Below are 13,677 nucleotides of genomic sequence, written 5' to 3'. Positions count from 1 at the left end.
TGCGTCATAGAGCGACCCGAGCACTGCGCGGCAGCACTGCGCCTCCAGTGCGCTCTTGCCCCCCGGACCCCCCTCCTCCCCTCCCTCCTCCTCTCCGTACACCCCCCACTCACACGCTTAGCTGTTGAGAGCCCCCCAGCCCCACCACCACCCCACCTCCTCCTGCCTGCCACCGTGTCTCGCGCTCCCTAAGCGGCTCCCACTCGCCTTTCCGCTCCGCGTTTCAGCTGAGGGGCTGCACGCGCACGTCGCGCTACTGATAGCCACTTTACACTCAGCGTGGAAAGTCAGCCTCTCTCTCTCCCTCTCTCTCTCTCCCCTCTCGCTTTCTCTCTTACGCACATACATTGTCCTCCTTGGGCAAGCTAACAGGGAGGTGTTAACTACTTTTACTTGTCGTTATCTCCGGTGCCGCGGCGCACGAGCCACCGCTACTGCTATTTGGCAAAAAAGTTTTGGGTTTGTTGTGAGGATAAAAAAAAAAAAAGAAGACGGAGATCGAAAAGGTTCCACAGAAGTAGTGGATTCTCCCACGAAGACGTGAGTAATACTTTATTTGCCTACTTTCCGAGTTTAAAGCTTAGGAAGTTAGTTTTTGTGCAGTTTCTGTTTCTTTTGAGAGGATCTGTCAGTCGTTTTTAGGGCGGACTGTGCGTTTAACTCTAGTGGGTGAAAAAGGGGAGAAAGTCACGCCAAGTCACTGTGTCCCTTTGGACTCAGACCATCTGGGTGTGTGTTCATGTCCGTTTATATTGCTTTAGGTGTGTGCGTGAGTGTTTGTTTGTTTGTGTTGCGTGCGCGCGCGTGCGTAAATGCACTTGTCAGGTTCCAAAACTAGAACGTGTTCTCCTGAAAACACTTGATGAGGATTATGGTGTGCGTGCGTGTGCGCGGGCGCGTATGAGTGTGTGCACGGGCGCGTATGAGTGTGTGTGTGTGTGTGTTGTGTGTATTGTCATCCCGTCAGTAATACAGTTTGGCTAAATATACTTTTAAATACTTGATAAAAAACAAAACAAAGTAATATATATTTAACGCCTACACATTGCGTTTTTGGGGAAAAGCAGGATATGGCAAGTGCGAATTGTTTTTGACACCCCGTGTTATTTTCGGACAAAATATCGAATAATTAATATTCCATGGCCTTAATAAATGAAAATGAAAAAGTTAGACCCCATTTGACTGTTTTATATTTACATTTGGTCCACAGCAGGGCTTCTAGTTCATGCAGTCACATTTTTTTAAAATTACAAATGCGTATGCGCAATAAACAGTTTTTAATGGTGACATATGGCTTCGACGCGCAGCATGCTCTGTTTTTAATCAAGAACATTTCCAAATTTTGGACCATAAAAATGTAGTGAGGTTCTCTACTGATCTTGTTAGGCATTTTAAAATGTTTTTAACGCAAATTCACTTTAAAAACAAACCTTTACAAAAACGAAACAAAATAGCGTTAGTTTCTGCTAAGTGTCTAACACAATTGCAACAAATTAATTGGAAATAATGTCGCGTCACAATCATGCACGTGCACGTTTCCACCTCACGCGTACACTTACAAAGGCCTCGAGTCGGGAGACACCTGTTAACTGGGAGCAGCTATAATTTACCCCCCACCCCCCTTCCAAACAAGTAGCGTCAAGCCGGAGGAAGCCTCCCGGGGCTTCCAGATTCGTGGCCGGGCACCGCAAGCCAAAATCGGCATCCCTAAAAACCACCTCCCTTTTGTAAGCTGTCACTTTTATCGGATCCACAATTCGAGGGTATTTTAAATGCGCGTCTTGTGGATGATTAATTTCGTTGACTTTTAATAAGATTTATCACTTTTTTTGTCGTTGCAAAGCACCTTGACTTTACCCCGTTTTACAAAGCAAAGAAAGTTATAGTCCCATATTACAAAATATGATGGACTTGTTCTTTTTTTCCTCTTTTGACAATTCACATTTTTTTTATTTCAATGGAGGGCAATAGCTACTGATCGATTTAAGACGGGTGACTCTTCCCTTATTCTAATTTTCTGCCGTGTTTGTTCTTCAACCGCAACATTATTCGCAAAGGTGCACATCACTTTTAGTATATATACTAAAAGTAGATGTGTATAAATTCTGCATTTGATTATAAAGACTCAAAAGAGGAAGCGGAGTTGCACTAAAAGAGGTCATCAACAGCATTACATTTAAAATTTAAAAAAGAAGAAACGATAAACCGGCATATGCCTCAAGTGATCATTACTTTGATTTCAGTGATGGATGACTTGAAATTGATTTATTGATTGTCGGATCAACCAACCCTGTCTTGTAACGACCGCGCAAGCCTGTTTAATTTCCAACTAAATGTACTCGACTAGACGACACTCATCTTTTGAATGTGTGGTAATAGTTATTATCGGAAGGCTATATGGCTCGCATTCACTGCACCGGGACCGGCTGTTGAAAAAGTTGTATTTTTTTTCATTAAACGTAACGCCAAGTCAGAAGAAATGAAAATGAACAATTTCACTGACTTCATGTGAAACACAAACAGAATTTTTTTAATTAAAAGAAGTAATTACATTTTCTTTAATTTCATATGACAATAATACCAAATAATATTCTCTTAATACGAGTTAAAAAAAATCAGCTGAAATGCAGGCAAACGATCCATATTTGTATACGATGGATAAAATCTGCTTAACCTCTAGAATTACTGTAAATTATTATTTTAATGCATATTAATCATGATTTAAAAAGGCGAGGTAATTTAAAAATAATGAAGGTCATTTTCACGTGGCATTTTTTCTAGTTCAAGATGTCAAGATGTGTGCGTGTCAGTGCATGCAGGTTATTATTTCTCCATTTACGTTTCCAGCCGGAGTGATTTATAGACCAACGCCTTTCTTTCAAATTAAACTGACTTCCAGGTTTAGTGATCTCCTTGTTTTCAAGGAGCCATCTGCAAATTTTGAAAACATTTTTCTACACGTACGTGTATTAGTCTTGAGCGAAGCAAATAAATAATCATACCCAATATCCAGAAATATAAAAACAAATGTAGATTATTTTTTAACCAACCGTTTGCGATTTAGATTTTCTGAAATATCTTCCTTCAAGGTGTACTTCGATCATTTTATTGATTTGGACCGATAATATATAATGTCGGCCCGCTTTTTTTTTTTTTTTCATTCGCACGGGAAGGGGGAAAAATCCCGAAAAGCAGCAAATGATGATTTATTTTCGAACCCCGTGCAGTCAGTTTTTATTGCTTGTCATTGATCTCCGTGGCTCCATGCTCTGTGCAGCGAGAAGTGAACTAAAATTAATGTCCATTTCGCACCTCTATCCCGGGTCGATGGCTGAGTGAGAAGTTTGTTTCAATTGGAATCCCAGAACACAGAACGTCCATTGAGGGGCGTGGAAGGGGGTAGGGGTTCCGTATGCGTAAACCCCCCCTAATTTGAGCAAGTGCGTTTCTCTAACCACGCTCCTGTTTAAAACTATTTTTGTATAATAATAATAATAATAATAATAAGACAAAAAAATACTCAAAAAACGTTTTAGACTTCCATGGACGTGCATGCCACGGCGATTAATTTGTTTCTGCTCAATAGACATACGAAATAAAACATTCCATAAATTCACAATTATTTTTCAATATGCTCATATTTGGGAACATATTGACGCATCATTGCGCGCATTAACCCATCATGACACGGACAGTAAATTAAGCAGAGATCGCTCACTCGCGACTTATTTGATAACCCCCCCTCCTCTCACCCCCACCCCAAGTCTATTAAGTCTTATGCACTAATTCCTCATTCTTTATTATACGCAACTCCTGAGTTCTTCAACCCCCTCCTCTCCTCCTTCTCTCAGGTGTACGTTTTATTATTGTGTTGCGTTAATAAACGCAGCACACGCGAGCTAATTTGACAAGCGGAATGTAATTGAAATCAAGGCGTGCACGGGTAAATAAGTGCTGGAACACACGCTCTGCAGGGAAATACTTGCTGCGTGCTTTGCGCCTCCCAAAACTTTCTACTTCTCTTCTTACAATCACTATCATCAAGCCTGATGTATTAATTTAATGAATAGTATATTGCAAGCTTTCTATGGCTTAATATTTTTCATTTTCCCCAAGCAATTGCAGTCTGCAGATTGCATTTTTGATGCAATCTTGCTTAGTCCAACATCATTTTTTTTTTAAAAATGTCTCTACTTATTTTCAAAATATTTTGCCAATTTTATTTTTAGTTACACAAGTTGACTATGCGATAATTGTCCCCCAAAAAGAGGGAAAACTGCTGGGAGTTGATTGTAAATCAAATTATTATCTTTATTGATGACAGGAAAGGGGAGTAGCTCGAGTTCAGTCATTTTCTATTGGAAAGAAATCACTCCATGGAGGTGATCTGCACACTGTGTTTAATGGTTTGATTGCATTGGAGGCGGCAGGGACTACTAATGCAGTTGTTGGGGCTGTTATGGGGTGAATATCGCTGGCAACAAGAGAAAGTCAGCCAAGCAGCCTAATGAGGGGGAAGGAGTTGTGTCGGATGTCGGATATACTTTCTCTATCGTTGGGTGTCTTTTTCTCTCTCTCTCTCAGGTTTCGTCGTTCATTTGTCAATTACTTGTTGTGCGTGCACTCACACACATACGCCGGCGCACATCGATTCTAAGAAGTCAGAATCTGTGTAGATTACTTATCATTTTTCTCCCGGACGCCAGCTGGGCATCCAGACAGGAGATGATACAAGGAGCCTGATCCTACCACACACACACTCAAGCACCACCCTGCATGTGATCATTTCACCAATATGATATCCACATTGCACACTTGGCTGCATTGTGGTAAGTAAATATAAAGATTTGATTCTCATTACAGAGCATCACGCCCTACCGACCGTATTCTTGTCTTCTCCTGAAATTTGACCTAGAAGAGGCATCAGGATCAGTGTAGTTTTCGTTAGTTGTAATCAACCATATTAACTCCATAATTGAGGAACATTAGAGAAGAGTTTTGCCTTGTTAGATTTAATCGGCTTGGATGTAGCTTGTTGTTCAAAGTAGACAGCGAGCCTCCTGTCTGCCTGTGAGATTAGTGACCGCTGCTGTGCACGCCAACGTAACGTGGCAATAAAGAGTCATCGCAGGGCGACAGAGTGCCACACACGCTCACTCAGCGGCGCTCGTAAAGGGCAGACGGCGAGCTCACCTGTCAGTCAGCAAAGGCGCTGGTGTCATCTGTCAGCTTGTCGGGGTCGTTTGCAGCGGGCGACTTGTCGCTTGGAGGCCATACTGATTTTGCTGTACAGTGACCAGGAGAAATGATTTATTTGTCAGTGAACGCTTTGTGATTCGTGTCCTGTGAACTGGGTATGAATAGAAATCCTTGCCCCAGGCCCAGGGCATGACACTGTGTCTCCAAATATCCCCAGAGTCTTAGTCTTTAAATCCTATTTTCTTATTGCTAAGGTTATTCCATGTTAGCCTTTATCACATCGCTAGCACATAAAGAAAGATATTTTGCACCTGCTTCGTCATATTATTTCCGCTCTCAGCAAGCTGAGGCGCCTTTAGCTGTGGCACATGCTGTATAGCATGTTAGCCCGCTTGGTTTGTACAAATCTGTATTGATTTAGCGAGCGGAATATCATTACCAAGCTCACACGATTATGCTGTTTGCATGTGCCGTATGAAACCTTACTGTAATATTTTGATGCCTGTGCATGGAAGTTGTTGACTGAAGGTTTGATATCATATCGTGCATTATTAAACTTTCAGCAAAGGCCTAACTATCCAAATCCATCCCAAAATTGAATACTACATCTGCTTGCAGCTGCCTGGAAGTTGCGCAGTAAAACTTAACCACCTTACACTGAAAGCGTCTCGGTGTTTGGTTGCATTTGTCCATAACATTTATTAGCCACTAAGCAGAGCAGTGATAAAATAGTCTTGCCATTGCTACCAAACCAACAGACGGTGATAACTCTTGAGAAACTCACACAGTGCGGTCAGTGTGATGACTTCTCGTCATTCTACGTTGTACCCCAAATGTCATACTTGGTTTCAAGCAATGCACCTAAGAAGTGATCATTTATTGAGATCACATGTTAAGTACCTCCACCTGTATTCTGTGTTCTTTTAATAATAAAAGAGGTTAACAGTACACCATAAAATGTTTGTGTTGGATTTGTGTGGTGGTTAAAATGCAGAATGCTCTGATCAATCTGAAAGTGGAGATGCCAGGGAAGAGGAAGATCACGCAAAGTTGCTGGCACAGATTTTGGGCGATGTATTAATTTAATTCTGAGGTCGGTACACATCAGGATAGAAAATTCATATTATATTTATCATATTTCAAAATCTTTGTAAAATTGTCACTTTCACTTTTGGTCAGCCATCTCCATCCTCGAAAAACAGCTTCACCATAGCTGTTGACATATAGTTGAACAGAATTTTACAATGCTTTGGGATCCCCCTGGGATGAGCTAGATGAAGTGGCTGGGGGAGTGAAACTCAAATGCTAGACAAATAAAACTGGTGGACACAGGTGAGGGAGTCAGAGTGGAAAAGAGAAGAAAGGAAAAACAGCTCGCGGAACATGCAGAAACTGAATGCTGGCCGGCAGGCGGCTCAATCGGAGGATGGTCTCAGAGACTCCAGGCCAGTGCTGCACTGGCACTTGGCCTGAGTCATCAAACATGCATGTTGTTCTTTGGCAGAGATGTTCCAGAGATGTTGGCCTCTTGAAGTAATCCTCTTGACAGACCAAAATGATTCCATGAAAAAGGCAGGTTCTGGACTACTGGGTCCTTTGTGACTCGGTCTATCCTGCCATGATAATGTAGCTTGTTGGAGCCAGATGTAGGAAAACTAAAAAGTATTTGTCTTGACTTCACTCTCCAAATGCATTTTTTTTATTCCTTTGATTACCACGAGTGGAAATCTGACATTTTAGAAGGTTAACAAGTAGAAAAATCTGTGTGTACAACGCTTTAATCAAAACTGAAAGTTCGAAAAAGCCGACCCACCAATCTCTCCCTGATCATGTCCGTTAACTATTCCAAAATCTTTCATTTGTGTTTCTGATACATTCAACAAGTAATAACATCAAAGTTAATAATCTTGGATGTATCACAAATACAATCTGCAACACGTCTCATTTGATGAGGTGCATCAATGTTGACACAGCAATTTCTACATTGGTAAAACAGTCACTTTAAGTACACGTTTGACACAAATTGCCCACCCCCCACCACCCCTTGAGTGTAATATCGCAGCGACGGCTGTATCTTTCTCGTACACAGTAATCAAATTATGCTAGCGTGGTAAATGTTCCCCTGTGACATTTTCTATTATAAAATGCATATAGCTGCTGTCAGACGATGAGTGGCTGATATCCCCTCAGTAGCAAATGGGATTGTAAGTGGCACAGACTGACATTATGTTTGTGCATTGGTTGTTATTGTGCTTGTGTTTTGATTTTGGGGAGATGTACAAAAGTGCAAATAGAGTTTTTAGAAATATAAATATGTTGAATGCCCTGTACCTCATTGAAAGCAGATTCTAAATGACTTAAAGTTTTTCCTTTGTGGTTAGTAGGAGAATGCAACAATGACCCTTCTCTTGGCCTGTAGTAAAATGATGATAAAGCTGAAATAGAAATGTTATGTTCTCCTCCAATCTACTTCAAAGGTTACACGGGGAAAAGTTCATTGTTGCACCTGACAAAGAAGAGCAGAGGTAGAAAAGTGATGGGAAAAATGAATGAGAGATGATTTCTTTGTTTGACAAAAGAGCCAATTCTAGTATGGTGTGTGGATGGTCAAAAAATGAATTTGAAAAAGGGGAGACAGATATGTAATCTGAGATCACATGGTACCAGTCCAGATCAAAAGTGTGTTAGCCTCAGCCATTCTCACCACTGCATCAGCTTGCGGTAATGTAAAACATCTCACAGTGCCCGGGTGCCTCCTCTCAGCTTACCCTGGGCTTTGGCACGTGTTTTCTTGTTGGAGTTAGGTGAGTGCGCCAAAGCCCAGATCAAGTTTACTAATCGATCGTAACAGGTTTTACCTAGAGCCGATTCCTAACGATATCACCTTTAAATCCATAACCAAGTTCCAAAGTCTTCCTCCGCAGCAGTTTCATAGCATTTTTTAATGCTCAAAAAACCATCTACCTTCAAGTTGCCCTTTTGGGATAAACATCTCTTAAATGTTATTTTATCGTTTCATTGGCTGCCCGTCTGCATACGCCAGCTCGACCAATCGCGCACTCTGATCTAATCCCGGAGAGAATGAATTCGAGACTGTTGCCGCGGATGCTGGGGTCGTGAGGTCAAGTACAGCTAATTTATTCACTCAGTCAGATTTCCTGGATGGCAGATGGAGGGGTCTGATATGATATCACCCATCTGAATCACCCATGGGAGAAGAGAGTTAGGAAAGGAGGGTGAGAAGGAGCTATCTGAGGAGATGAGAACTGCAAAAAGGGAGGTCAGATAGCGAAAAAAATCGTCAAATTAAAAGATGGCACAGAGTGTAGAATAGCATGAAAGTTTATCGTATGTACTTTATTTGATGGGTTGAACCTCATCGATTCTTATCAGATATGTCTGTCGGCATGCGGGTGGGCGGCAAAAATATGTTTGGGCTCTTATCTTGAGACAAGTGGTTCCGGTCCAGTAAGATCTGGGAGATGGTAAGAATAAGCGGCTTAGACTGTGATCGGAGATGGCAGAGGGAGGAGAAATAGTGCTAGGAGGATGAGAGGAGATGAGGATTCTGAGGTGGGGGGATGGATTGATTTGCAAAATAGAGGACAAGCAGGAGGCATTCGATAAAGCTGGAGTGCAACAAAGAATATGAGTGGAAAGATGTAATTTGTGAACTTTTTTTCTAAAGAGTGCGGGAATCAGGGATGAAGGTGGTACTGATTAGTTTTTTGGAGGTTTTAGAGGATTGAACACTGGGAAGGAATTTTTGGGGCAAAATGCTAAGAAGCAGCTTTTGTGATTTATTTTATTTTTTTCATACACCACATTCATGGAAGAAGCAGGAGATGGCTTTAATCTAACATTTGGGTTTTGTCTCTTCACAGTTTGACCACAGGAAGATGAGGAACCCGCTGTGACAACCAACCCTCACGACAGACTCCAATTAAAGGGCTTCAACTCCAGATTCAACCGGACAGAATAAGGCAAAGCGTAGAACATCCCTGACAGAAGAAAGTCCATTCCAACACCTGTTACAGAACTAAAGTAGATTTTAGCTCTGCTGAAGAGTAATGAACTAAAACCGCAATCGGAGCCAGATAGCTTACTGACCTGCAAGACTCACGATTCTTATTGGAGACCCTTTCCACAGGGTCTGTTTTCAGTTTCTCTGAGGAGGAAACAGTTCCTCCGCTTCCTCCTAAAATCTTCTCAACCAATCTCATCTACTTCAACATGGACCTCCACAGAGCAGCATTCAAGATGGAGAGTTCCTCCTACTTGCCAAACCCCCTGGCTTCTCCAGCCCTCATGGTCTTGGCTTCCACTGCTGAAGCTTCTCGCGATGCTTCTATTTCTTGCCAGCAACCACGCCCATTTGGTGTCCCCGTTTCTGTCGAGAAAGATGTTCACTTGCCATTTAATAATGGTTCGTACACCTTTGCGTCAATGTATCACCGCCAAGGTGCTGTCCCACCAGGTTTCCCCAACAGGGACTTTCCTCCATCCCTCCTCCACCTCCATCATCAGTTTGCTCCACCTAATCTGGACTGCTCACCAATCAGCATGTTGAACCACAGTGGCGTTGGGGCCTTCAGGCCCTTTGCGTCTCCTGAGGATCGAGATGGAGTACCAGGCGGGTATCAGTCTGCCTTCACCCCAGCTAAGCGCCTCAAAGGCTGCATGGATCCAGACGCTTCCCCCCATCTCCGTTATTCTGATGCTGAGGGTAAAGAATATGACTTTGGTGGCGCCCAGATCCCACCCGGGAGCTCACCAAGCAGCGCCCTGAAGGCCGTAGAGGACAGCGGAAAGAAGATCTTTGCTGTGTCTGGCCTCCTTTCAGACCGAGAGACTTCCTCCAGCCCTGAGGACCGCATGGAACGCTGTAAGTCCTCATTTAAGTTTCCTCCCTTTTACAACACACACATTAATAATCAGCTAAAAATTAATGCAATGTTTTTTTGCGATGTGATTGCTGACAAAAGTCACAAGAAGAAGAAAAAAAACCTCATGTAGGCAAATCCAATTGGGGCCCCTGAATTAAAAAAGCAACTTCCAAAAGAATGTTACACACTTGCATCACACACCCCAATAAACAATCCCATCGATGTTTTCTTGTCATCATCTCACTTGGCTCAACCAATCTTTGATTCACAAGCCAACAAGCTCTACTAGTCACATTAGCATTTACCAGGGGAAGGGGATGCCATTTGGCCCTTCCGCACTCTGCATACGCTGTGTGTAGTATGTGTGTGTTTGTGTACATGTTTGTGTGCGTATGTCGGCCATGCTCCTTGCCATCAGTATTCATCATAGTTCCACCCTGGCAGCCAAAACATTTGCACACATTCCCAAAACCATACGAGGATATATATATGTGTGTGTGTGCGTGCATGCATTCATTTTGATGCCTGTGTGTGAGTGTGATGGGAATAGAAGGAAATATTACAATCACAAAAACTAGTAGATCTCGTGAATCATCTAAAATGACATGTTTTTGTTAAGTTATTCATATTCACCTTTGCAAAGTTATCTGTGCTATTTTTCCAATCCTCTTTCAAAGGTTTCAATCTGAAGCGTATTTTTTGTGGGAGGAATCCATGAACTCATAAATGACAAAAGCTCATCTGATAAAAAAATAATGTGAGGGGAGATGAGAACTGGATGGCTGAAGGAAGAATTCTTAAAGTACATAAAACCATCAGAGATTATTTCAATATTAAGCATTTATTTGTATAATATCAATAATGTAGCATAATATTTGTTAGATACTGAGAAACCGATACTGTTCAACAACACTAAAGCTTTGTAAGAACATGTAATAAAAAAAAGGGTTTCTGTGCTGTCTTTTGGAACGGCTGAATCCCAATCTAATCAGGTTAAGTCTTGGCAGAAGAAGCCTCCACCTTTACCATAGGCCTCTAATGCAATTGGATGTGTGGAGGCTCTGCTCACAGCAAAGAATTATGGGTTCTCCTTCACTGGTTCTGTTCAATGAGTAGAGATGCGTAAAAGCCCAACAACACTTTAGCACAACCCCGTGAGGTTTGGAACTGGAAAATATTGTACAGCAAGGGCTGCTAGTGGGATGTCGACAGATACATGTGACATGAAACTATACCATGCAAATTAATGTTTTTTTTTTTTTTTTTTTTTGGAAAACAGCAGCCATGAGGGACATACAACATTTCTTCTTTCTTTTCAGAAAGGAGACAAGTTAAATTTATGTTGTGGACCGTCATAAGGGGAAAAATACATCATTTACACCTCAATATTTATTATGTGATTACGCACCAATCATCTCACACCTAATCCGAGGCGTGTGAGGAATTCCTTTTTCTGAACTAAATATTCCAATATGACTTAAAAAGTAGTTCATCCCTACGTTCTGCATCCACTTCTGTCATCTCTGTACAAAATGCTTGACGGCTGCACTATGCAAAGCCCTCCCAAATCCCCCCAATGCACAGGAAGACACGACGGCTGTTAGATAAAGCCGCTAACATATCAAGTGCTAAACCTACACATAAAGTCCCCATCACGCCTTTTAGGACAAAACATGTCATTATTATAAATGGTATTACCTGTTATGTAATAATACTTTAATACAAAGCAGCTCCAATTAAAAGGAGGATTCTTTTAAAAAAAAGAAGTCATAGAAATTATGTGTGATTGGAATTATTGCACTGTTGACAGTCTTGGCACATTTGTTTGTTTTCTGCAAGGATTCTGTTTTTGTACATATCAGTTATTCATGCGCATGCGTTGGTATCCAGCTTTTGCTCTGATCCATGTTTTCTTTTGGATCTGACATATCTCTCCATCTTTTCTTGATGCCTTGTTCCTAACCAGATCCTCATCGTCCTCCATTTTCAATGTGTGACAGCTGTGGACTGTTTGTTTGTATCATCAGATGCACACTGATCCTGACCCTGCTAAATTTGGACCACTGAATCTTCCACTTTTAACAATCCATCTATCCATTATCCAAATCGCTTATCCTCATTAAGGTTGCGGGTGTGCCGCAGTTTATCCCGGCGCTTTTCAGGAATTTGTCGTCCACCCAGAAATGTTTGCTAGCCAATCGCAGGGCACATAAACACAAACAACTTGTCAAACGCACACCTAAGGAACATTTTTAGAGTACTCCATTCACTCATTGTCACTTAGAAAATCAGACTCAGCAAAAGTGAGAGGAAGTAAGAATGCACAATTTTTTTCCACTGCTGCAGTAAGTTGAAAAAGACAAATGAACTGTAAGGTAAATACAAGTCGATTATCAAGGTTACAAAACAGACATATTGCAGAATTTATTTGCTTTGTTGAGACATTTTGTTCTAAATGTCCACAGAGAAAAGTTGTTTTGGGTCGTTGGATTCATGTCGCGCAAAATGTTTTGTGATAAACATAGAGTCCTTAAAAAAAAGAGGAGAGTTCATCATGTTGGAGATTGGGATTAAATTAATACTCGGAATTCTCATACGTTCCATTTTTTCTTCATGTATTTTTTTTCCCCCCTTGCTGTGAAAATAAATCTGTCTAGGAGATAGAAATGCTCATCCTTCCTCTTGTCTTCTTAAAAATCTGTCGCCCGCCACCTTGGCTGCCCTCCCCCCCTATCTCTGCCTGTCACGGTCCAGTGGCGGGGTTAAGTTAAGTAAGAGTGTTCTAATAATTAGGACTGGGACTCACCAGCTAACTAGAGTGTGTGCATGTTTGTGTATGTGTGTCTTCTTGACAGTGTTTAGCCAGATGTTAAAAGCCTTGTTGTCTCCCTGTCAGTCCCCAACTGTGCGCCACACACACACAACTTGCCCACCCAGCCCGGCCTATTAGGGTAGTGGTTGTCACTCTTCTGTAAAGCCAATCGTATGGATAGCTGCTTCCTGATAATATCCCCACTCTAAACTCTAGCTTTAAAAGAAAAAGAGTCAAAGGTTTTTAATCTTTCTTCTGAACAGTCCATCCCTGCCTTTACCCTTGTCTGTGTGGCACATACAAACAAGCAGAGTTGGTTGATGTGAGTCTTGTGGTCACTGTTGCAATGATGGTTTGGCTCGAGGATTAGTCCCTTCCTGTCGATCCTTTTGTTGGCCCAGCCACTCCATCTGAACACAGATAACGTGTGTGTGTGTGTGTGTGTGTGTGTGTGTGTGTGTGTGTGTGTGTGTGTGTGTGTGTGTGTGTGTGTGTGTGTGTGTGTGTTTGTGTGTGTGTGTGAGCGTGCTTCAAAAGTACCAACAGTTCTTGCGGATACATTTTATGGGCCGTAATGTTTTCCATAGTTTCATTAAAGCATAGTCTTAAAAAAAAAGAAAAATCTCTCCACTTAATTTTCTGCTGATAACACAGAGCAAAACAACCCAGAAACACACACACACACACACACACACAAAATCATCACCGGACTGATTCAGAAGTCCAAAAAGTTATTGATCTTCTTTAGCAAACACCTCAGCCTGCAGTGATTCATGGTAT

The 13,677-nt window shown here is 41.8% G+C and overlaps 1 protein-coding gene across 7 annotated transcripts in view; it reads left to right on the top strand.

Moving 5' to 3' along the window:
- The first annotated feature begins 188 nt into the window (after positions 1–188).
- rnf220a (ring finger protein 220a) overlaps positions 189–13,677 on the top strand; it is a 102,481-nt gene continuing 88,992 nt past the window's right edge. For 3 of the 7 annotated variants that reach the window (XM_037275524.1, XM_037275528.1, XM_037275523.1), the window contains exons 1-2: positions 198–540; positions 9,084–10,084. In XM_037275524.1, coding sequence (XP_037131419.1) covers positions 9,433–10,084 — 652 coding nt within the window. In that variant the 5' untranslated portion in view covers positions 198–540; positions 9,084–9,432. Of the gene's footprint in view, positions 541–9,083; positions 10,085–13,677 lie in introns of all 7 variants that reach the window. The other 4 variants (XM_037275527.1, XM_037275526.1, XM_037275525.1 and 1 more) reach the window with 3 other exon arrangements.

Source organism: Syngnathus acus, chromosome 17, assembly GCF_901709675.1.
Source record: "Syngnathus acus chromosome 17, fSynAcu1.2, whole genome shotgun sequence".
Lineage (NCBI taxonomy): Eukaryota > Metazoa > Chordata > Actinopteri > Syngnathiformes > Syngnathidae > Syngnathus > Syngnathus acus.
Note: the sequence above shows the minus strand (reverse complement) of the source record. Positions and strands in the feature narration are given on the sequence as shown.